The following is a 23,204-nucleotide window of genomic DNA, read 5'->3' as shown; positions in this document are numbered from 1 at the left end:
ATGTATGGTCCCAAATTATAGTGGAGCTTAGCAAGGTCATAGTTAGGAAATGCAGCCAATTATAAATTAAGTACTTTGCTTATATGGTTAGCTTCCAGTGATGGCTTATGAAAAGATAGAGGCTATTTTGCAAAAATATCAGTAAAGCTTGCAAAATTCTACAAATATCACTGAAGCAAAGTGATTACATTATCTCTTTCTTTCTTTCTTTTTTTAAAGACAGGGGTCTTGCCATGTTGCTCAGGCTGATTTTGAACTCCTGGGCTCAAGCAAGCCTTCTTCTCTAGCCTCTCAAGTAGTTGGGTTTACAGGTGCATGCCACTGTGTCTGAATTAAAAGTCTTTTAAACTGTCTACACCTGACAAGGCTGCTTCTGTTCTGCTCCACAAACAGCAGGTGCAAGTCTCCCCTGCCTCTGGAGCAGTGTTCTATATAACTATCATATATATATATATATACATATTTTAACTGAATGGCATTTAAATTCTAGGAAATTAGTTTTAGTTAATAAAAGCCATATACTGCTAAACACTGTCTTAAAGATAGTTGCTTCTATTTGGAATGAAGTATCAACTTCCAGGAAGTATCTTAATTATGTGACTATTTTAAAAGAGTAGCTATTTTGATCAGGCTCTGGTGAATTTAAGAATTAATGAATCATTTGTCAGAGTGTATAAGAAGAGTCTTCACGGTTAAATTAAATATTATCTGACATTAAGACATTAATTAAAAAGACATGTTATTAAAACTACTGCATTAGTTACAATGTAGAAAGCACCATGGGTAAGTACTACCATAAGCTATGTACTGCTGTGTGAGTGTGTGTAACAACAGAACAGAATGCAATCTAAGATTATAATACATTTACAGGGTAAAGTCAATGAGGAAAAGGTGATTTGGATTAATTGAAAATCTTCAACAACTATTTTCAAGAGATGAGAAGGGAAGTTAAACCCTTTTCTTAGAGAAACTGTGCGATGACTGTGGCTTACAACTGCAGAGATGAGTTGTCATTGAAAAAATAAGTCTGCTTTCTCCCTTAAGTTCAGTTACTTTATTTCTATGAGTCTGAAGGTATCGACAAAAAAATTTATTTCAAATGATTAAAAACCCATTTTAACCTGCATGTAAAGCAAATCCAGAGAGATTTGTTTTCTATCTCCTGATACCGTGAACTAAACATACTGCTAGGAAAAGCCCGTTTCTACTTCCACCACATTCATAACTATCCCTTGACCAAGATGGAAATAGAGCTTCGTAAAATAACTTTTTAGTAAAGGTTAATAAATGAGAGTTGGTGTATTTTTTTTTCCACCTAGAGGGGTCTGATTTTAAGATTACAAAACTGAAGGGAGAGATATTAACTCTTATGGAACAACTCTAATGGCATCAATCCTATTTAAGCACTTAAAATTGAGATACTGACAATTTCCGTCATAGACCACTCAGATGAAGAGAGGCAAACTCAAAGGTCTCCGGGGGCTATGCAGGTTAACATAAATAAATAATTGGAGCTAAACAAACTTTACAGATACCTGCCTTACCACTTCCTCCCGTAAGTGTGACATCACTATTCCATTTCAGGTAATAGGTGCCATGAAGAAATTAGACACATGTTGCCAGGTCCTGATTTTTTCATTAGAAGTAGAAAATCGAAATGTTATATGAAGTAGTCTACATTTTAAGTGTTGGCAATTAATTCTAATTAAAACAAGAACAGACACTCTGCTCAGGTAAAACAGAATAAGCCTGTGAGCAGAATTCAGCTTGAGGTCCACCTCTGAGTCCTATGATGGAGATTCTCAGGAAAAAAGTTTATTGATGGATTTTAAGCAAAGAGTAGGCAATTTCATTCTTACTCTTTTCCAACTTCCTAATGTTCTTTCTTGAGAAAAAGTTGGTTAAAGAGACAGCTTAAAGATAACAGTATATACTTTCAAGGTAAAAATTTCCAGTGGCAATATTCTGTTGCAGCAGTTACAGACACCTTTCATAATCAGAGGTTTCCTTTAACCAAAGTAATTTTATCAGTTCATTATGATACTATATTCAGATGTAATAATTAAAATATTTAAAAACTGACAAGGCACAGACGCTAAGCTAATGGCTGGCTTCCATTGGCTTTGGAGGGCCTGGGGAAGCACATCTTGGAGAAGTGATACGAAAAAATTTCATTATTTCTAATAACTAGTAGAGCTGTTTGGATGCATTCCAGCAAAACATGAGCCCTGATGGTATCAGAGTCTCAATTTAATCTCAGTTTTAAGGCCTATGCCTTAGGACTAAAAAACCTTAAACAATCTAATAACAATATATATACTGGCTTGACATATTTGTTTATAAGTTACTCTAACAATCTGGTAAGAATGCCTTCTAATGAGATAATGAAGCATAATGAACTTTAAAAAACAGCAGGAAAAAACTAATGGAATTACTTAAGTTTCTTTTATTTATTTTTAATTATTTTCTTTTTGAGACAGGGTCTCACTCTGTTGCCCAGGCTGGAGTGCAGTGGGGCAATCACAGCTCACCACAGTCTTAACTTCCCAAGGGTTACGTGATCCTCCTGCCTCAACCCCCTGAGTAACTGGAACTACAGGAGCACACCATAACATTTGGCTAATTTTTGTGATTTCTGTAGAGATGGGGTTTCACCAGGTTGCCCAGGCTGGTCTCAAACTCCTGGGCTCAAGTGATTCACCCGCCTCAGCCTCCTGGTGCTGAGATTACAAGTGTGAGCCACTGTGCCTGGCCTTAGATTTTTAAATTAGAGAAATTCAAATTCAGAAGAAGTTTTAAAATTCTTACTATAATAAAAGGCCTAAGCCTCTCACTGTTCTACTGAGGGTATTGCCTAAGTTAAAAAGAAAAAAAATTCCTTCCTAGGCAATATATGGCAACCTCTTCCAGGCTGACCTGGCCTGTTAGACCAGGAACTGGTTGACAGTTCTTCCGTAAGGAGGCAGAGAAGCAGAACTCTCAAATCTAGTGTTCTCCTTCTTGTCCTATTATTTCTGCTTAGTTGGGCCTCTACCATGATTCAAGGGGCAGTTTTCTGGCCCTATCTAACCACTGGGTATTGAACTTCCCTTAACCCTGCTGTCCTATGTCCTAATTCTCTATTCCTTACCACTTCTAACTGTACACACACACACACACACACACACACACACACACACACACACAATGCACAGAGTCAGAGTCAATCTAAGAAAGGATACCCATGAAGGTCACACACACACACACACACACACACACACACACACACACAAAATGCACAGAGTCAGAGTCAATCTAAGAAAGGACACCCATGAAGGTGAGAACTGAGGATGGAGTGTGGCAGTCACATGGGTAAGGAGTCGCTCTTCTGCAACAATTAGCCTGTAGGATATTAAGACAGGCTCACCACCTCTTAGGGATTCACTACCCCAACTACAGTAGGTGATCTGTCCAGTAGATCTTTCTTGGTTCCAAGATTCTACTGCCTTAAGACAGTCTAACTGAATACTATTGCGCAGAGTGTAGAAAACATCTTTCTAACTGATACAGACAATTCATTATGTCATTCCACAGCATGGACAGGATATTGCCCAGTTTGTTGTCCAGCTCCCCACTCCCACCCTACCCTAATTTCAGAGGTGGGATTGTAGAAGATAATAAAATTTTAAAGTACTATAAAATATTAATTGTAGTTTGTATCAGATCCAGGTTCACAAAAGTTTGAAACTAAAGTGCTAGGTGAAACTAAAGTGCTGGGTGACCAACTGCAAAGAAAAGATGAATAGACAACTGTAAGAATAACATTCACATGTTGTATTTTGTCTTATATTAAGGGAATAGGTTTGAAAATAAAGGCTTTTATGAAATAAATTTTAATTCATAATATTTACGAAAGGCCCCTAATTTGACTACACGTCCAATATTGATGGTTTAGGCAAATTAGGTTAGAAAACCAAAAAGAAATGGTTTTGGTTAAAAGGCAAGAATGTAAAGTTGTTCAAACATTTACTCTTTTAAAAGAGATTAGTTATAAAATAACACCAACACTCATAGAATATTGTACATTACAATGACACCATAACTTTTATACAATACAAAATAGATAAATATACATACACACATACAGAACATGCACACATTACAATTTTTAAAGATTATAAACACTGAAACTTTCCCAATCGGTTTCTTAATAAAGTACTCAAAGTAACCACAATTTTTTACTTTTAAAGAGTATGGGCTTCATACTGCACAACAATTCTTTGGTTTTTTAAAAAATCATCTTAGTTATGTAAAAAACAAGCAGCTTATCTTAAAAGCTTGATTTGTTCATTCTATGATATATATAAAACAAAACTTTTGCTTTATAAATAACTCAACATTGATGTACTGTAAATCCATGGGATGAATAAAACTCAAAATTCAAATAGGATGTTAATTGGAGGGCTATGAATATTAAATGTTTCAGGAGGCTGTAATGATGATGATATTATTGAAGTTAGGCCAGATCCCTCAAGAGTTAATGAATGGACACCGAAAAACCAACAGCACACATAAGAAATGCAGTAAGAAATAATTTGGTTAAGTGAGAAATAAATTGGCAAAATAAAATCTACCAACATGAATCATTTAAAAAGTTTTTAAGAAAGTCAGAGCCTGGAATTCCCGAAGTACAGATGAGAAGTCAAAGACAGTATGATTGAAGTAAAAGAAATGTTCATAACAAAGATTATTTGCATTTTGGTGGATAAGTGGGTGATTTCTGGAGCTGTAAACACATTTACTAAAAAGTTGAGAGAAGCACTGCTTTCGTCACTGCTAAATGCAATCACTCAGCCAAGTTCTAAAATGAGAAATGTTCTTCTCGCAAGGAAAATGCTGCTCAGCCGTTTATTGCTTTTTTACTCTGAAGTTTTTTTCTTCCTATTTAAGAAACGTAGGGAAAGCAACTTCAGATGCTTATTTTTTATCTGTAAACATCCAGAAAAAAAAGCATTACGTAAATAACAGATACTTTTTGTTTTCCTTTGGACTGTACCTCTATCTGGAGAATTAAGTAAAGTTGCAGATGAGGAGGAGAGCCGCTTGCTAATGACGGGATCAACATGTTTCGAAAGATTCATGGTGGAAACTGACCTCCTGTCTGGATCTAAAACAAATGGAGATAACGCTAATTGACAGCCAACATGCAAGATTGCAATTTCCTGCTTCACTGATGGAAGGAAAAACTAGGATGGGATGCTTTCTGCTCTATTTCTAGATCTGTCATAGAACACAGTTTTCTAAGTGGACATTTTAAAGGTAACTTAAAGGCTTAGAAATAAAATTCATTTCTCTTAAAGGAGAAAATAAATATTCATTTCACCAGCTTGTCAGCCATGGAAATTCAAGGATGTAAGTGGATGAAGACCAAAGGACGGCCAGCGAAGGGTTTCCCAGATAGCGGAAGCACCCTATGAAGCAAAAGAGGACCACAAAAGCGAATGCCTTTGAAATCTCCAAAAAGAGGAACAAGGGAGTGGTAACATGCTGGTAGCACAGAAAGCAAACACTGGGATAAAAAGAACACCAGGTCCTGTGTAACTGCTGATAACTTTGCTTACAGAGTCATTTTACCCAGGGCATTAAAGTTCATTATAGAAGAAGGGTTGTTGTTGTTGTTTTTTAAAGAAGAAAAAAAAAATTCTAAGTGTGGAAAGGATTTTTAAAAAACTTTTCTTTGTTAAATTCTACTAAGAACCACACCTCTGTGCCTATGAGTTAGTGTGGCCTACAAACATAGAATTAGCAAACACACTCATGAACCATAGTATTGTTCATCCTGTAGTCGGGTAATTTTTAAATTCCTTTTTTTTTTTTTTTGAGACAGGATCTTGCTTTGTTGGCCAGGCTGGAGTGTGGTGGCATGATCATAGCTCACTGCGACCTGGATTTCCTGGGCTCAAAATCCTCCCACCTCAGCCTCCTGAGTAGTTAAGACTTTAGGCAAGCATCACTATGCTCAGCTAACTTTTAAATATATATATATATTTTGGTAGAGATAGGGTCTCATTATGTTGCCCAGGCTGGTCTCAAATTCCTGGCCTCAAGTGATCCTCCCACCTTGACCTCTCAAAGTGTTGGGATTACAGACATGAGCCACTGTGCCTGGCATAATTTTTAGAATTCTTAAATTCAAATCAGAAGGGAAATGACCGTATAAAAGGCAAAAATTAGCAGCGTGCTGTTGGAATAGTGGACCCAGTTTATAATCATGCTCATTAGGATAAATTGTGTTCCTCAAATAACACTGCATATAGTGAAAGCCTAAAAAATCTTATGACTATATTTATCCAGGAGGCAGGTGGATGTTCTGAACTATAGTAGCCAAAGTGAAAGGAGTTTTACTGTATTTTATTTTTGTTAGCTGCTTCTAAAACGAAAACAAAAATATTTCTTGTAGTAGATGCTCCCAAAACTCAGTACTCGTTACTCTAACTAACTTTGGCAGAAAAAAAAAAAAAAATTGCTGGAAACTTTTCACCATGCATTTTTGACTATGACTTATAATGCACTGGCAATAAGCAAGTCTTTGATTATGTCAGACATTTCTATCTTCACCTGGGATTCATTTTAACGGTTGAAACAATTTTATTATTTAAAAAAAAGCACACCATTTCTGTGCCTCACATTTACACCTAGCTGATGGATTCTTAGGGCAATCCAAACATAAATAAAAGATTTAGAGTCAAACATCTAAAGGAACATCTAGTGATGACATGCAAGGTACAGGGTAGGAAGCGGAATACGAAAGTCACTTCCAGGTGATTTTATAGCAGTACATTTTCTGATATTGCTTTATATGTTAAGCTTTAGTTGGGGGAAAATTGTGTCCACATGCAGGCCTATCCTCACACAGATTCTCAACAGGCTATTAAAAACATTTAGTTCTGCTTCAGAGAAAATAGAACAAATGAGCTACAGTAGATCCTCCTGTCTTAAAAAGTACCATTGAGCAGAAAAGCAACTAAATCTGTCATAAATTGCTAAAATTATGAAGGCACTCCATGAATTTGTTATAGTACTTAATATATAAGACAGTTTTTATTCATTTCTTTTTCTCACTGAACAAAACAAATTCACAAACTAATAAGTTTTGAACGTATCAAGCTTTACAAACCAGTGCTAGCTGATGGCCAGCAGCTGACCAAGACAGGAATTTTAATGTAGACAGTTTCTGGGATGTGTTTGTTGGTCAGCAAACTGTGATAGAATACCCATCATCCATCGGATGTTGTTGTGAAGTAAAGGGTATTCAAAATGAGTAAGACCTGGTTGCTGCTTTCAATATCATAGTAGATCATTTTCTGGTCTTTGAAAGCTTTGGCAAATTCCAGTTATTTTCAGGCAAACTTCTCTGTTCTAGTATAGGAACAATTTATTCGAATTCACAACCTGTATTAAAATGAATTTTACCCAACAACTCGCAAATGCCACAGTGGTTTCTCTTGTTCTGAGTGGCAGAAATAAAAGTAATATAGTAAGCTGTGAGTGTTGACCCCAAAAATTAAGCTAAGTAGCTTAACACGTCCTCAAAAATGTCTGATGATCTAACAGTATATATGTAAAACAGGAAGCCAGGTAATACAAAAATATGATTATAAAAACATATACCCTGCCAGCTTTCCTGTATGAAAGGTATATACAAAACTATCCCATCAACAAAATCTCATATGTAAATGATCTGTATAACAGATTTTATATGTGTCCCTCCAACTACTGCTGGGTCATGAAGAACCATGAAAACAGTACTTCTTTCATATTTGGTTCATTGTCATAAGAAAGTAAGTTGTGGTGATATTTTTTAGACTTTAAATTTTTTCTTATTTTTTAAATTACATTTTTGAGTCAGGGTCTCACTCTGTCGCCTACGCTGGAGTGCAATGGCACACTCTTAGCTCACTGTATCCTCAAATTCCTGAACTCAAGTGATCCTCCTGCCTCAGCCTCCTAAGTAGGTGGGATTACAGGCATATGCCACCATGCCAGGCTAACTTTTTAAAATAATTTTTTATAGAGGTGGGGTCTCACTATGTTGGCCAGGCTGCTCTTGAACTCCTGGCTTCAAGCAATCCTCCTGCCTCAGCCTCCCAAGGCACTAGGATTACAGGTGTGTATACTGCACCTGGTCCTAGATTTTTTTTTTTTTAAATAAAGGAGTTATAAAAGATCTACAGAATGTTTTAACAATGAAAGAGAATAGAGTAAGCAAACAAAGAGAGGTCCACAGTTATTTAACTTAAAACTAAAAGTGGCAACAGCAGTAATGATTGAGGGGAGAAAAGCTAAACTGGATGGACTTTGATCCCAGGTAGCTTTTTAGCTAAAAAAAATTTTTTTAAAGGTTTAATCCTGTTGACCGAAATTCTTCTCGCATAGGAAGGAAAAAAAAAAGGTTTAATCCTGATATTGAAAAAATAAAAATAAAAAATTTAAATAGAAAACCAAAATGATCATTGAAAGAGAAAGCAAATGTTCTACACGTAATTACTTTATTTCAACACCTTTACGTCACCTCAGTCATATTATCACACTTAAGAAACACTGTGCCAATTCCAGATCTACGTCTATGTGCTAGGGTATTAAGCATGCGTGATGACTAAGGTGGTGATGGCTCAGCTACTGATGCATCGGCCCTAGGTCTGAGGTGCTAGCTACAGGTCAGGCAATCAACAATTGCAGGGATATCTGTACCAGCTTTTCTAGTACCACCAAAAGTTATGAAGTGGTGGTCCAGGCCTGCTAAATCGAGAGAGGAGAATGATGATTCAACAAAACCACCTGGGGACAGAATGTAAAACAATGATTTTTCAAAGCAAATTAAAAAAAAAGGTTATCAGATTCACACAAATGAAAAAACAAAAACAAAAACAAAACTGACAAACTATGTAAAATTCAAGGTGTATTGAATTTACAGTACAAAAATAAAGCCTTTCAGTAAATCCAAATTTCAATATGATTTTATGTCCATTCAAAAAAAAATGTCCATTACTATTTCTAGCGTAATAAGCCTATGCATTTTCTTACAGAGCATTAGTGTTGCATATACTTTAGGGTCAGAATACATAAGCTCATAGTATTGATTCTGGTCAGTCCATATAACTATAATCCTTCCAGAGAAAAAGATAAAACTAGTTAACTTATTCCATAATCCTGAAACCCTAATGCAAATGGAGGACTAATGGTAGTGTTGAAACTAGCATGTTTATTTATAAACATTGCATAGATTTCTCCCTTTAAGGAATTTTGTAACAGGAGAACATCAGCCTGTGTTAAGGGAGAGCCCCTTACTTATCTCTATCACCCTCTTATCCTCAAATAGTGAAAGCATCATTTAATTGTTGTTTAATTATTTCAGCAGGATTTTTGTTTTGCAAACATAGATTTAGAAAAAAGAAGGAAATGCACTTTCAGGAAAATAAAAAGACTAATATTGAAAGTGGTCACTGTTTACCTGCACTGTGGATGCTAGGGCTCCCATGGAGAGAGCCTCCCCACGACCACCGGTTATGCTTCTGTTTTGGCCTCTGGCTCCTTTCCATTGTACGCCGTACAACAGCTTCATGGCGTTCCTTAAATGGAATAGAAGAGCTAAGGATTAGATTCCAGCTGGTTGTTTGAAGCTTCTTCAATTTAAGGCAGAATGGAGTAGGAATACTACTTCAATTTCCACCCTACTATTTTTGATCTATAGCTGAAATTCTATACCTTGAGGTAAAACTAGCGTCAATCTGGGAAGGTCACTAAAGTCACTAGGTCCGAGTTCATAAAGCCCTTGGTGAATAACAGGCATTCAAATAAATGACCCTTACTACTAGGGTGTGATGCTTTCATGAACACACATAAGTGTGGTAGTGCAGGTCTTATCTTCAACTGATGCTTAACACATATGGCACAATATTTAAAAAATAGTTCAGAATCTGAGAACATGGGTAACCCTGACCCCATGACTTATTGAGTTGTACGACCTTGTGTAACTTACCCACTATGAGTCTAAATTTCTATTTTTGTACAAGCTGACATGTAATGCATGCTTAAGGATTAAGAGTTAAATGAGATAATCTATGCGTAAATGTTTGCAAAGGGTCAAGACTACAGAAACTCGAATACTTGGAGTGGTCTTAATACTCAGTACAAATGAATTTCACATCATAAGTTATAGGTTTGGACCAGAGAAAATGGGCTTTTAAAGTTTCTATGGCAATAATAATCATCAGCCCAGCTGCTACCTGACTCTCATACCCTGACTTCCCTAGAAACTGTGGCCATCTGTAAAGCTGATCACTCTGAAGCCATTTTGCTTTGCACCCTGCACCTGATTGCAAAATTTCACAGAAAGTTTGCTGCATGTCTGAACTAGAGGAGCCTCTCATATTCTTCCTGGGGGCGGCTTACTTTGTCCTCCTCAAGTCTCTGCCTCCGCTTCTCCTCCACAGCAGCCCTCCTCCGCTCCTCCTTCTGCCTCTGCTCCTCCAACCTCTTCTTCCGCTCTTCCAGGTGCTTCTCGTAGTGCTGCCTGGCTCGCTCTTCCCTTTCTAACCACACAGTTTCTCTTGCAGCTTTGGAGGGTGGGGAAAAAAAAAAGGGAAATCAAATACAGGCAGGTTGCAAACTTGAATAGTTAGAGCTGTATTAAGTGGTCTACAATGAACAAATAGGGGTTCTTTGGTTTTGTATTAACCAAGCATGGCCTTTGCTTCCCTCAAATTTCCAAGAAAAATGCATTGCTGTTAATTTTTAGCCTAATTTAATATGTTAACAATGATGTTGAAGATGTACTGAATTCGCGTCTCTCTGGGAACGCAAGCAGCCCTCTAGTTTGTATGTGGAATAAGGCATAAACCACACGTTCTAGTCTCAATCCTGAAAAATCAATAGTACCATCTGTCTCTCTTTTTTATTATAAAACAACATGATATCCCCCAGTCTATGACTATACTTTTTCCAACATGGCATTGGTTCTCTGTGAGTGTTAAAAGGATTTGGGAGAAGACAATTAGTTGGTAAAAGATGTCTGAAGTGCCTTTACAGGTCTATCACACTGAGTCAGCTCAGGGATGGGAAAGGCTGAACAAGCAGGCCTCGTGTCTGAGGAGCTCACAATCTAGTCAGGTAAGACTTCACCGTATCAAAAGCTGGATGGAAAATACAATCCAAAAATATCATTCAACAATAGGATGCATTTGTTTCTTCCTTATGTAATACAGGTTCCTTCCTCATTTTAGGAAAAGATATGCCCACTCAAAGCTATTTCGATATGCTGCTTCCTTCAGTGGTAATAACTAAAAATATCTCTGAGTTATTAATACTGTAGGAAAGTGTTCAAACAATATTTAGAGTGTAAAAATTACATGATCTATAAATTAAAATGTTACTTTTTAAAAGAAAAAACAGGCAAGGTGCAGTGGCTCATGCCTGTAATCCCAGCAGTTTGGGAGGCTGAGGTGGGCAGATCATTTCAGATCAGGAGTTTGAGACTAGTCTGGCCAACATAGTGAAACCCTGTCTCTGCTAAAAATATAAGAGTTATTTTTTATAGAAAAGAATCCAAAGGGTGTGGTGTCGTGTGCCTGTAGTTCCAGCTACTTGGGAGGCTGAGGTGTGAGAATCACTTGAGCCTGGGAGGGCAGAGGTTGCAGCAAGCCGAGATTACGCCACTGCACTCCAGCCTTAGTAAGAGTGAGACTCCATCTCAAAAAAATAAGTAAGAGAAAAAACATAAATTTAGAATATTTTACTTTCCTCTAAATGTTTAATATTAAAGAATTGATTTCTGATACCATTAAATCTTTCCAAAGTTAGTCATTAGAGGACTAAATCTACTTACTCAAAGTGATCGAAACTGACTTTATTTTAGTGAAATAAAAGGACAAGGACAAATTCAAGGTGATTTTTTTCTTCCTGGCATCATTTAGGGTGGTGTGTGGAATGAACTGAGGTGGGTTCTCCCAGCAGTTAGGCCACTAACTGGCGCTGAGATCTCAGACACGTCCATTTGGATTTTAGCTTTCTTTGGCTTAAAATGAGGACACTGGTCTTCAAAGTTCCTACCAATTTTCAAAGCTGATTGCGCTAAAGAAATTCTCAGGCTCAAGTTAAAAATTTACTTCAATAAAAAGCATATAGTATACATAATAAGTATTTACTGAATGCTGGAAAAAATAAAGGCCACTGTGAGAACACACCTTAAAAGTTAACAGAAGGAGAACATAATTCTGATACTTTAAGATGCACTTACTGTGCTCATGCACACTCATGCAGATAATACCTTTTGGATTTTCTACAGGGGAATACCTTACTGGAAGGCTTTTAATGATATTAAACATTTTAATTCACTTAAAAAGGTGGATAAATTTTGACAGTGATAACTTTTGTCAAAGCGTAAACACAAAATAATAAACGGTAAAACAGCTGTCTTCCTCTAATCTAAGATCCTATTATATTCCACTTCCAACTTTTTGACAAATGTACACTATGCACCTTGTACCATAGTACACTTACTGCTCTGCATCTTGCTTTTTTTTTTTTTTTTTTTTTTTATAGGGTCTCTGTTGCCCAGGCTGGAGTGTAGTGACACAATCATGGCTCACTGCAGCCTTGACCTCCCAGGCTCAGGTGATCCTCCCATCTCAGCTTCCTGGGTGGCCGGAACTACAGGTGTGCACCACTATGCCCAGCTAATTTTTTGTATTTAGTAGAGATGGGATTTTGCCATATTGTCCAGTTTGGTCTTGAATTCCTTAACTCAAAGGATCTACCTGCCTCAGCCTCCCAAAGTTCTGGGATTACAGGCATGATCCACCACACCCAGCCTGCATCTTGCTTTTTCTAATTTAAAATATATCTTAGAGACTTTTCCATATCAACACATGAAATATGAATCTAACAATCTTTTTAATGGCCATGTATTTTATTGTCTATATACTATACTTTATTTTCTATAACCAGTTACCTATTGAGTGATAAAGAGTTCAGACCCTGAGCAATACCAATGTGCTGTCGTAAATCTCCATGTAGATGTGTGAGCATGTCCATGTAGAATAGTTGAATCAACGGGAATATAGATTTAAAATTTTCATAGATACTGTCCTACTGTCCTCTGCGGAGGTCATATCAGTTTATACACCTACCAACAATGCATGATGGTCACAGGCAGAAGAATCAGATATGTACCTTGAGGTATGCAATATGGTACATCGATTTCTTAACTTTTAGCCTTCAAACTACATAGTCTTTGAGTTTTATACCTCATTTTGAGGAAAATTTCAAATTCTTTGAGGACATTTATGAACATAATATATTTCTCTTTTGTAAGAGATCCAGAAGCCAACAAGAGAAAATAAGAAATAAAGATGTTTGTAAAATATTAAGAAAATATTTAAAAGCTGGTAAGATAAATTTGTAAAATAAGAGTTAATTCACAGGTCAATTTTTCTTAAATAATGTTTTCATCAGGCTTTCTTACTTATTAACATGTGGCTCTATTTCTTCACTAAATTTAAACTCCTCTGATTTCTACAGTCCTATTTTGGCTTTAATATCCTTGTTTGGCTTTAATATCCTTCCTCTCCACGGCTCTCCAAAACAGCGTCTGCATTCTAATTAGATCCCGTTTCCTTAATGCATCTGCCATCAAACCACGCTTCTCCCAGATCTTTGTCTCTGTTATTGCCCTGTTGGAAAAACTGCCATCATTCTTTTATCCAAACAGATTCGTCCTCTAAGAAGGCATACTCATAACTGTAATACATGTCAGAATTATTGTTAGAACTGTGTGGGGGAAAGTGAGAATGTCTATTTCAAATGCAGATTCCAGGGTTCCACCTCTCATATTTAGGGGTGCTAAATATGAGAAACTTGTCCAGAGAAGATGTGGGTAAAAAGAGGATCTTTCTCATAAATTCACTGTAAGGATTAAAAGAATAACTACACTTAATATGGTTAGAATACTTTTCTGCATGCAGTAAACATTCAATAAATATTAGCTATTATTGTTGTTTTTGTCATCACTGTAATTTCAGTTTAGAAAATTAAAGGTAGTTCTTAAGGTTGTGTTATAAATCACAAGAGGGCTAAACATTATTACAACAATAATTAGTTTTACCCCAAATAATCTTTTAAAGGAACAATATTTCTTTATCTATTCAACTTTTATTGAATTTCACTTCTATTTTCTACCAGGAAGTGCAGATTTGAATGTGGTGCCTTCTTTAAGCAGTCACACAGCTAATAGGCAAATTAAACAATACTTTCCTATTGCAGAGCATGCTGGTGAGTGCAGGGTTATTGCTAAATATAGGTCATGTAATATGTTAAATGGAAGGATAATAGAATACACTTCAATATTTTAATAAAAATAGAAAGTTAATTTATTCTAAGAGATTTAATATGTGAATACATGCCCTTCCAAAAGAAGCTTTTTTTTTAAAGGGAAAAAAAGTTTTAAAAAATAATCTAAAAGGTGCAAAATCAAGTCTATTTAAGGCTTGACTAAGACTTTTAGAATGGGTTAAAATATTCCCTATGGATGATAGATCATGTTGAGGCTATACATTTTCTCATTAAGAAATTAGAATTTTGAACACATGAAAAAATTTAGCAAATGTTATTGACTGAATTGTGCCCCCCAACCAAGTTCATATGCTGAAGCCCTAAGCCCCAAGGTGAATGCATTTGAAAATAGAACCTTTAGGAGGTAATTAGATTAAATGAGGTCATAAGGGTGGCATCCCAACCTGACAGATTCAGAGGAAATACCATGTGAGGACAATGTGGCCCTTTGTAAGCCAGGAAAAGAGCCCTCACCAGAAGCTGAACTTGATCTTGGGCTTCCCAGGCTCCAGAGCTGTGAGAAAATGAATTTCTGTTGTTTAAGCTGCCCAGTCGATGGTATTTTACTATGGCATCCCTAGTAGTTGCATACAACTCATTCAGTATTTAAATAATTAACAATCACTTAATTTCATAAAGAAGCAGCTCTGTAAAAGAATAGTATGTCCAAAAAATGAACTGTGATTAATATTAACCTTTACTCTTCTGAAGTCACAATTTATCCCTGGCCTATGGGATGACATTATAAAATGAAATGAAAACCCACTGTAGCCCCTGAAATACTGGACACCAATGAGTCAGTCCCATCCCTGAGCTGCTGACACCAAGATTTTTAATGACACTGTAACAACATATCACTACTATACAAAGGAGAAATCCACTATCAATCTAGACTCCATGTAGAAATACACAGTGACTCTGTACAAAAAGGAATTAAAAATGAAAAGCAGGGGGGACTGTGGTGGATAGAGGATAGTTTTTGGCTTCATAGGAACTTGGGCCCACCCTGTCTTGCCACTTACAAGCTATGTGCCACTGAACAAGTATTGACTTCTGTGGCTTTGTTCCCTCATGTTACTATGGTACTAACTTCCTGACAGGGTTGTTTGTGGCTCACAGTAACATATAAAACACTTAGCATAGTGCCATGTAAATTGCAGGGATTCAATAAATGCTGATAATAGGCTTTATCATCATTGATAATTCCTGCCCTATTGCCACATAGAGTGACATGGCTTGGCTCTGTGTTCCCACCCAAATCTCATCTTGAATTGTACTTCCATAATTCCCACATGTTGTGGGAGGGACCCCGTGGGACATAATCTGAATCCTGTAGGCGGTTCCCCCATATTGTTCTTGTGGTAGTGGATAAGTCTCACAAGATCTGAAGGTTTTATCAGGCATTTTCACTTTTGCATCTTCCTCATTTTTTCTTGCCACTGCCATGTAAGAAGTGCCTTTTGCCTCCTGCCATGATTCTGAGGCCTCCCCAGCCATGTGGAAATGTAAGCCCAATTAAACCTCTTTTTCTTCCCAGTCTCGGGAATGTCTTTACCAGCAGCGTGAAAACAGACTAACACATAGAACGTGCAGCTAACAGAAAGAAACTCATGTAGAACAGTGAACTCAGAACACTCATGGGTTGTGCGTACCACTCCACATGCCCCTGTCATCACATTCAACAATCGAGAGTCCAGCCTGGTCCTTCGGAACAGGCTTACTTTTGTATCAGGGGAGCACATATTTCACTGCTGTATGAGAGAAAAGAAAAGGTGACATTCAGAGACTACAGCAATACTATCACTTCACCTCTGAAATATATAGACCTGTTGTCTCAGTTTCATATTAAGATATGGAAGGATTATGGGTAACACTGGCTACCAGAATAGCCAGTAATATCATGAAGAGTCAGAAATGAAAAGTGACGAGAACATCTGAGTTTGGGTCTTGTGTCTGCTACTAATTCTGTGTGATCTTGGGAAAATCAGCCAAACTATTCTACTCTTTTTTTAGAAAGAGTATACAAAATGATCTCCAAGTTCTCTTCTAATTAACTCCCATGACTTGATTTTTTTTTTTTTTTTTTTTTTTTTTTTTTTTTTTTTTTTTTTATGTGTGGGATTACATTTTTTTTTTTTTTTTTTTTTTTTTTTTTTTTTTTTTTTTTTTTTTTTTTTTTTTGTGAGACAGGGTCTTGCTCTGTTACTCAGGCTGAGGTACAATGGCATAGTAATGGCTCACTGCAGCCTTGACCTCCCAGTCTCAAGTGATCCTCCTGCCTCAGCTCCTGAGTAGCTGGGACTTTGGGCACATGCCACCATGCCTGGCTCATTTTTTTTTTTTTCTTGTAGAGACAGGGTCTCACTGTGTTGTCCAGGCTGGTCTCAACCTCCTGGCCTCAAGCGATCCTCCTGCCTTGGCCTCCCAAAATGCTGAGATTATAGGCATAAGCCAGTTTGCCTGGTCCAGTCTCCTTTTGTTTTGATTTTGAGTGTTAAAATTTTAACCTTTATGCTTTCTTAATACTTGTGATTATATTCAAATAAATGTCATTTTCATATTATTATAAATATACTGATTAAATATATGTGCTGAATAATAACTTTTTTAAAAAAAGGAATCTAATGGCTTAACCTAGGCTCATCAATTTTAGAAGGGAGTTGTAGAATAAAAAAATAACATCTAAAGATGGAGTATGTACTTATGCAACAATCTTGCATGTTCTGCACATGTACCCTAGAACCTAAAGTGCAACTATATATATATAATAAATAAAAAATAAAATAAAGCAAAAAAAAAAAAGATGGAGAAGTTAAAATATTTTATAGGTCTTAGAGTATTCGTGTAGGAAATACTAATTAGTTTCATTTAAGAGTCAAGAAATAAGAATGAAAATGTAACCACTAATAGAATGGAAAAGTTTAGCACACCTTTCAAACTATTAAAAATAAGCATGGAATGAATGGTGCTTACATCAAACCGCCCCCTAGTTCCATACCACCAGCCCTGCCCCTCCTACAAAAAGGTGTTTTTTTTTAAAGAGAGAGAAGAAACAAAGTTTAAAAAATAAGCTAGAAGGAGTAAAACCAAGCCTATTAATACTTTTAGAATGGGTTAAAAACAAAAACACCCAGCTATGTTGTTTAAAAGAAACAAAACTAAAACAAAGTGTCAACACTCAAAAATCATGGGCAAATGGCTATCAGGCAAAGGAAAACAAAAATGTAATAACCATGGGAATATCACTACCAGAAAAATTGGAATTGAAGATAAAATGAGGAAAAAGACCCAAAGAAGTGAAACGATGCTTCCAAGATCATCACATGGTCTAAAAGAAACAGCTGCAATTTTAATTCAGCTCTGACTCTAAAGCTTGTACTCAGCTACTCTATAATATTGCCTCTCTATTCACTTCCGCATGCTTCAGATTTCCACCTGAATTTCTCACAGTCCAATCCATCATATAATCTTATTCATTATCTGTACATTCTTCCCTGCTCTAAACTGGAACTTGCTCTGTCTTCCATATTCTGACAGCAGATTCCTGAGATCAAATGTTCTACAAAGTTAGTCACTTCAAGTCTTCCACAATGTCTCCCTCATGGATGGCGCACCCTAACTCAACACATCCATATAACTGGCCCCATCAATTGTTATATCAGAATGATCTCTCAGCTAGGCACAGTGGTGCACACCTGTAATCCTAGCACTTTGGGAGACCAAGGTGGGAGGACTGCTTGAGCCCAGGAGTTTGAGACTAGCATGGGCAACTCAGCAAGATCCCCATTTCCACAAAAAAAGATTTAAAAAATTATCTGGACTTGTTGGTGCATGGCTGTAGTCCCAGGTATGTGGGAGGCTGAGGCAGAAGGGTCCCTTAAGCCCAAGAGTTTGAAGATGCAGTGAGTTATGATTGTACCACTGCATTCCATCTTGGGTGACAGAATGAAACCCTGTCTCTAATTTTAAAAAACTAGAAACACAAAATGATCAATTGAATCTGCTGTGGCCTCTCCAATCTTTTTGCTACTACTTTAAAGTTTCATTCCTTTCTCACTTCAAACCTGTTCGTTCTCCTACTGTTCCCTGTCCAGCCCTTGGATTGGCCATAGGGTCATGCAACTTCACACACACCTTCTTCCACCTGGCAAACGTCTGTCTTTCAAGTCCTAGCTCAGAGGCTCCTTCCTCTGAGGATCCTTTCCTGATGACCACAGCATAGGGGTCCCAGCTGCTAGCTGCACTCAGACTCCCTCATAGCACTTACATTCCAGACAGTAGCTACTCTGTTTTTCTGTGTTTGTGAATTCCTCCCTATACCCACAATGTCTAGTCTAGCAAATGGTTAAAATATAGTTGAATAAATGAACTTAAGAGTTAAAGGACAGAGTGATGTCCAAGCACAGTGATTTACAAGGCTTTGGTGATAACTCAAAGCCTTCTCAACTTGCCATTGAAATCATTCAGTGGAGAGCTGCCTGATAAGAAGTGTGGCCTTGGAGGATCCCCATGACACAGTGCCCCTGCACGGAGGGTCCTTCCCACTCTGCCCCGTCTCTGCACACAGTGGTGGGCTAATGGGACTGAGGTGCTAGAATCGTAGTTACACAGGTGGGGATTATGAACTTTTCTTATATGAAGGCGGAATGATTTTTGAGGTAAGAAAGGACTTACTAATCTCAGGCAAGGCTTAAAGGAATATTAGCCTTCACTAAAAAAAAGGAGTTTTGCTAAATAGGGCAATGGTTGTCTTAGGAATCTTTCTGTGACTGCCTTAACCCTAAGTACTTTCACTCCTCAAAGAATGTTGCCATTCTCTTCACCTGAGGCTGTCCTACTTAGCCCTGCCCTAATGGACCAGGAGGCACAGGCATCCCCCACCTCTCTCTGCTACGCCTGAAGCTTCTCCAATTCCAGGAATCTAAGTCAGTATTTGTGGAATCATATGACCCGCCATCCTCATCTTTATCACCACCATCATCATGATGAGATGTCGTCAGCTCTTGCTTCATACTGACGCAAGTGATTTATAGGCATTGTCTTCGTAGCCACTCTATGAGACAGACACTGCTATTAAACTTATTTTACTATGAGAAGTCTGAGATACAAAGGAGTGAAGTAACCTGCCTGATGTCTCACAACAAATAAGTGATGGAGTTGGCATTCAAACTCTGGATTGTCTGACTCTAGAAGCAAACAATGAGCCATTATGCTAAAAGGCATGAATTGGAACACTTTCCCAAAACCACAGCTTCTCTCTATACTAGCAAGAAAGAGCTGGGCATCCAAATGTGAAGGTCCTGATCTTCCAATGTCACTCTTAGCCTCTACTGCAATCTGTTTACAAGACCCCTTACCTTTCAGGTTTTAAGACTTTTTTATCTTCACCCTTACAGGCAAAGTAATTTGGGGAGAAAAAAAAAATGATTGCTTTGTCATCATGACTCATTTTATGTTCAGGCTTCAGTTTCTGCTCACCTAATTCAGGCAGCAATAAGCATTTATTCTTTACAGTCCTGAGCATGACTCATGACACAGCTGCTCTGGTATGTGCTAACAACCATATTCCTCTCACTAAGATACATTTAGTCCCTCAGCTGTTAATAACCTGCCCGACAGCCTCATGAGCTTTTGTACACTATATTTACTAAGTGACAATTTTAGGAGATGCATATGCTGAGACTGGTGACAGATGTGCCGAAGCTTATCCATTAGAAGTTTAGATTAGAAAGATTACTTTCCTAAAGCCTCCCCTAACCCCTTTTTTTCCTGGACAGTCTCTGAAGTGGAAAGTCTCTTGTCAAAAACAACAACCATTCAAATCAAATAATGTGAAATATGAAATCAGGGGGAGTTTCACTCCCAACGCTAATCAGGAGAACAGCATTATTATTTACTAATTATTACTAATTTGCTATCAGTATTTTTGGGATGAACATTCTAAACTGGGTTGAAATGAGCATTTATCTCTTGACCTTACTCTTATTAGTACTGCTGTCACTCACTGAGTTGACAACACATTGAGATGAGAGAGAGACAGAAAAGGAAACACAGCAAGAAGGCAAAGGAAGCCCAGTGAAATTACCTAGAAAAAAAAAAGTCCCTCTTCCATAATTAAACCAAAGTTTGTTCAAAGATTAAAACCCTTTTTATATTGTCTTATTCCGTCTAAAACATTGCATTAGGATACATTTTAGCTTTGAACTTAGCTACAGAACCCGATATGAATGAATGAAATTACAGATTTGTAAGCTGACATTTTTCTTCAAGAGCTATGTCAGTCCATCATACATTCTCTGATAATCTTTCATGATTTTATAGAATCCCCGAACGTACCAATTAGGAATTTGACTCTATTCACATAAAAATTTTGGTTTCAGAAAAAGACTAAATAATTACATGTTTACTGAGTTCCTAATATGAGCCAAGGCACTTAAACAAAACTTAAACACAATCAGTACTCTAAGCTTACTCGTTATCATCTTGAAAAAGAAAAGCTCTATGTCTCTGAGAACTGTTTGCCTGCTACACAGTCCTTAAATATTCTCTTGAACTTTCTTGTCAACATATTGTAGAGCTATTATATAACATACAAAGAAGGAAATTTAAGGCATATCCTAATAGATGATTCATAGATAATAGAATAGATCCATAGGAGAATTTAAGGACTATCCTAATAGATTATCTCTGTATTATTGTTGACCTGAGAAAATGATTGCTAATAAGAATTGAATACTTGCTTGACTGAACTATTATAAGGGCAGGTATTACATGACAACTTGGTCATGTTCTAACTAATTGGCAATACCTCCCGCATTCATCTCCACTTAACATTAAACTAACAGTTGTTGGACACTGAATATGTGCCAAGCTGTTCTAGATACTAAGATACAGAAATCAAAAAAAGACACAAATCTTTTCCCTTACAGAGCTTATGTTCCAGTGGGGGCCAACAGCTAATTAACAAATAAGTGAAATATTCACATGCTTAGATGTTGACAGAGCTAGGGAGAAAAATAAAGAATGTCTGGTTTGAGGGAGCTGAAAATTTGAGTAAGACGGTAAGAGAAGGCCTGACTGAGAAGGTGGCATTTAAACGAAACCTGAAGGAGAAGAGGGAATGAACTATGTGGACTTCTTGGGAAAAACACTCTAGGTGAAGTGCTTGAGCCTATTGTGTTTAAGAAACAGCAAGCACCAGGCACAGTGGCTCACACCTATAATCCCAGCACTTTGGGAGGCCAAGACGGGCAGATCACGAGGTCAGGAGATCAAGACCATCCTGGCTAACACAGTGAAACCCTGTCTCTACTAAAAATACAAAAAATTAGCCAGGCATGTGGCATTCACATGTAGTCCCAGTTGCTTGGGAGGCTGAGGCAGGAGAATTGCTTGAACCCAGGAGGCAGAGGTTGCAGTGAGCCAAGACTGCGCCACTGCACCCCAGCCTCAGCGACAGAGCGAGACTCCTTCTAAAAAAATAAAAACAAATATATAAATAAAAATAAGAAACAGCAAGGAGCTGGTGTGGCTGGAGGAGAGAGGGCAAAGGAGAGGATGTTAGCAGGTAGCAGGGCTGAGGCATGGTAAGTGTTCTGACTTCTGCTCTGAGTGAGATGGAAAGATTTGGAAGGTCTGGAGCAGAGGCAGGCCTGGCAGGCCATATTGCAACTGGGTCACTCTGGCTGCTGTGTTAATAGATTCTGTGGGAGGAGGAGGAGGAAATGAGGACACTGGTTGGGAGCCTATTTCAGAATCTGGATGAAAGATCTACTGTCTTGGGCCAAGGTGGCAGCAGTGGTGGTTATAAGAAGTAGTTATGTTCTGGGTATGTTTTGACGGTACAGCAAGGAGTATTTGCTGATGGACTGGTTATGGGATGTGTGGGAAAGTTCAGCTAACATGCTAGGCAATCTTGTTTGATTTTTTATTATCTTACTCCATGCTTGGAATATAAATTCCAGAAAGTTAGGAAATTTATTCTTTTCACTTCAATACTCCAGCATCCCTGGCTCAATACTATCTATACATTAAATATTGGTTGAAAGAATATAGGAAGTAAAATAACACAAAATAGCTTTTAAAAGGGAGAGGGTTGGATTTGTTTTAAGCTCTCTGAGTAAAAAATTTACATTGTTCCATAAATTGCATATACTCTAGTTCTAGTAATGATTTCTGAAGAGAAATTGGTAACCAGGATCGATTCGAAGTTCATAAAGACAGAATTACTCTTAATGGACTCAAAGGATAGTAACTGATCAATGCCATAATGTTTTCTCAAAGCCGATCTCAGAATCTGCTCCAACACTTATATTTTAACCTCTGTCAAATGGGAGTCAACATAGCACCTATGCATCTTACTAATACTTCCATGAGGAAAGAGAATCACCCTTTCTCCAAGACAACTGGATGGACACCTGTCCAACTCCTGAAACTTCAGACAACTCCATCACCCATAAATAAAGCACAGGGATCTCTCTCTACTTAACAGTATCACTACTACTGGATGAATTTTAACAGGAACTGTGGTGATCCTGTATATACTAAAAACGGCTTAAAAAGCTAATGGGGGCTGGGTGTGGTGGTTCACATCTGTAATCCCAGTACTTTGGGAGGTCAAGGCAGGTGAATCACTTGAGGCCAGGAATTTGAGACTGGCCTGACCAATGTGGCAAGATCCCATCTCTAATAAAAATACAAAAATTAGGTGGGCATGGTAGCACATGCCTGTAATCCCAGCTGCTGAGGCATGAGAATTGCTTGAACCTGGAAGGCAGAGGTCCCAGTGAGCCGAGATTATGCCACTGCACTCCCACCTAGGTGACAGAGCAAGACTG

At 37.6% G+C, this 23,204-nt stretch overlaps 1 protein-coding gene across 13 annotated transcripts in view; it reads right to left on the bottom strand.

Moving 5' to 3' along the window:
- MAP7 (microtubule associated protein 7) overlaps window positions 1–23,204 on the bottom strand; it is a 203,201-nt gene that overhangs the window by 37,156 nt on the left and 142,841 nt on the right. For 7 of the 13 annotated variants that reach the window (XM_037739220.1, XM_037739224.1, XM_037739225.1 and 4 more), the window contains exons 4-7: window positions 10,432–10,595; window positions 9,491–9,608; window positions 8,731–8,817; window positions 5,036–5,146 (exon numbers count right to left, since the gene is read on the bottom strand). In XM_037739220.1, the coding sequence (XP_037595148.1) occupies window positions 5,036–5,146; window positions 8,731–8,817; window positions 9,491–9,608; window positions 10,432–10,595 (480 nt within the window). The remainder of the gene's footprint in view (window positions 1–5,035; window positions 5,147–8,730; window positions 8,818–9,490; window positions 9,609–10,431; window positions 10,596–23,204) is intronic. The other 6 variants (XM_017530455.2, XM_017530456.2, XM_037739227.1 and 3 more) reach the window with 2 other exon arrangements.

Source organism: Cebus imitator, unplaced genomic scaffold (genome assembly GCF_001604975.1).
Source record: "Cebus imitator isolate Cc_AM_T3 unplaced genomic scaffold, Cebus_imitator-1.0 Scaffold65, whole genome shotgun sequence".
Lineage (NCBI taxonomy): Eukaryota > Metazoa > Chordata > Mammalia > Primates > Cebidae > Cebus > Cebus imitator.
The sequence above is the reverse complement of the archived record's forward strand: the minus strand, read 5'-3'. Positions and strand labels throughout refer to the sequence as shown.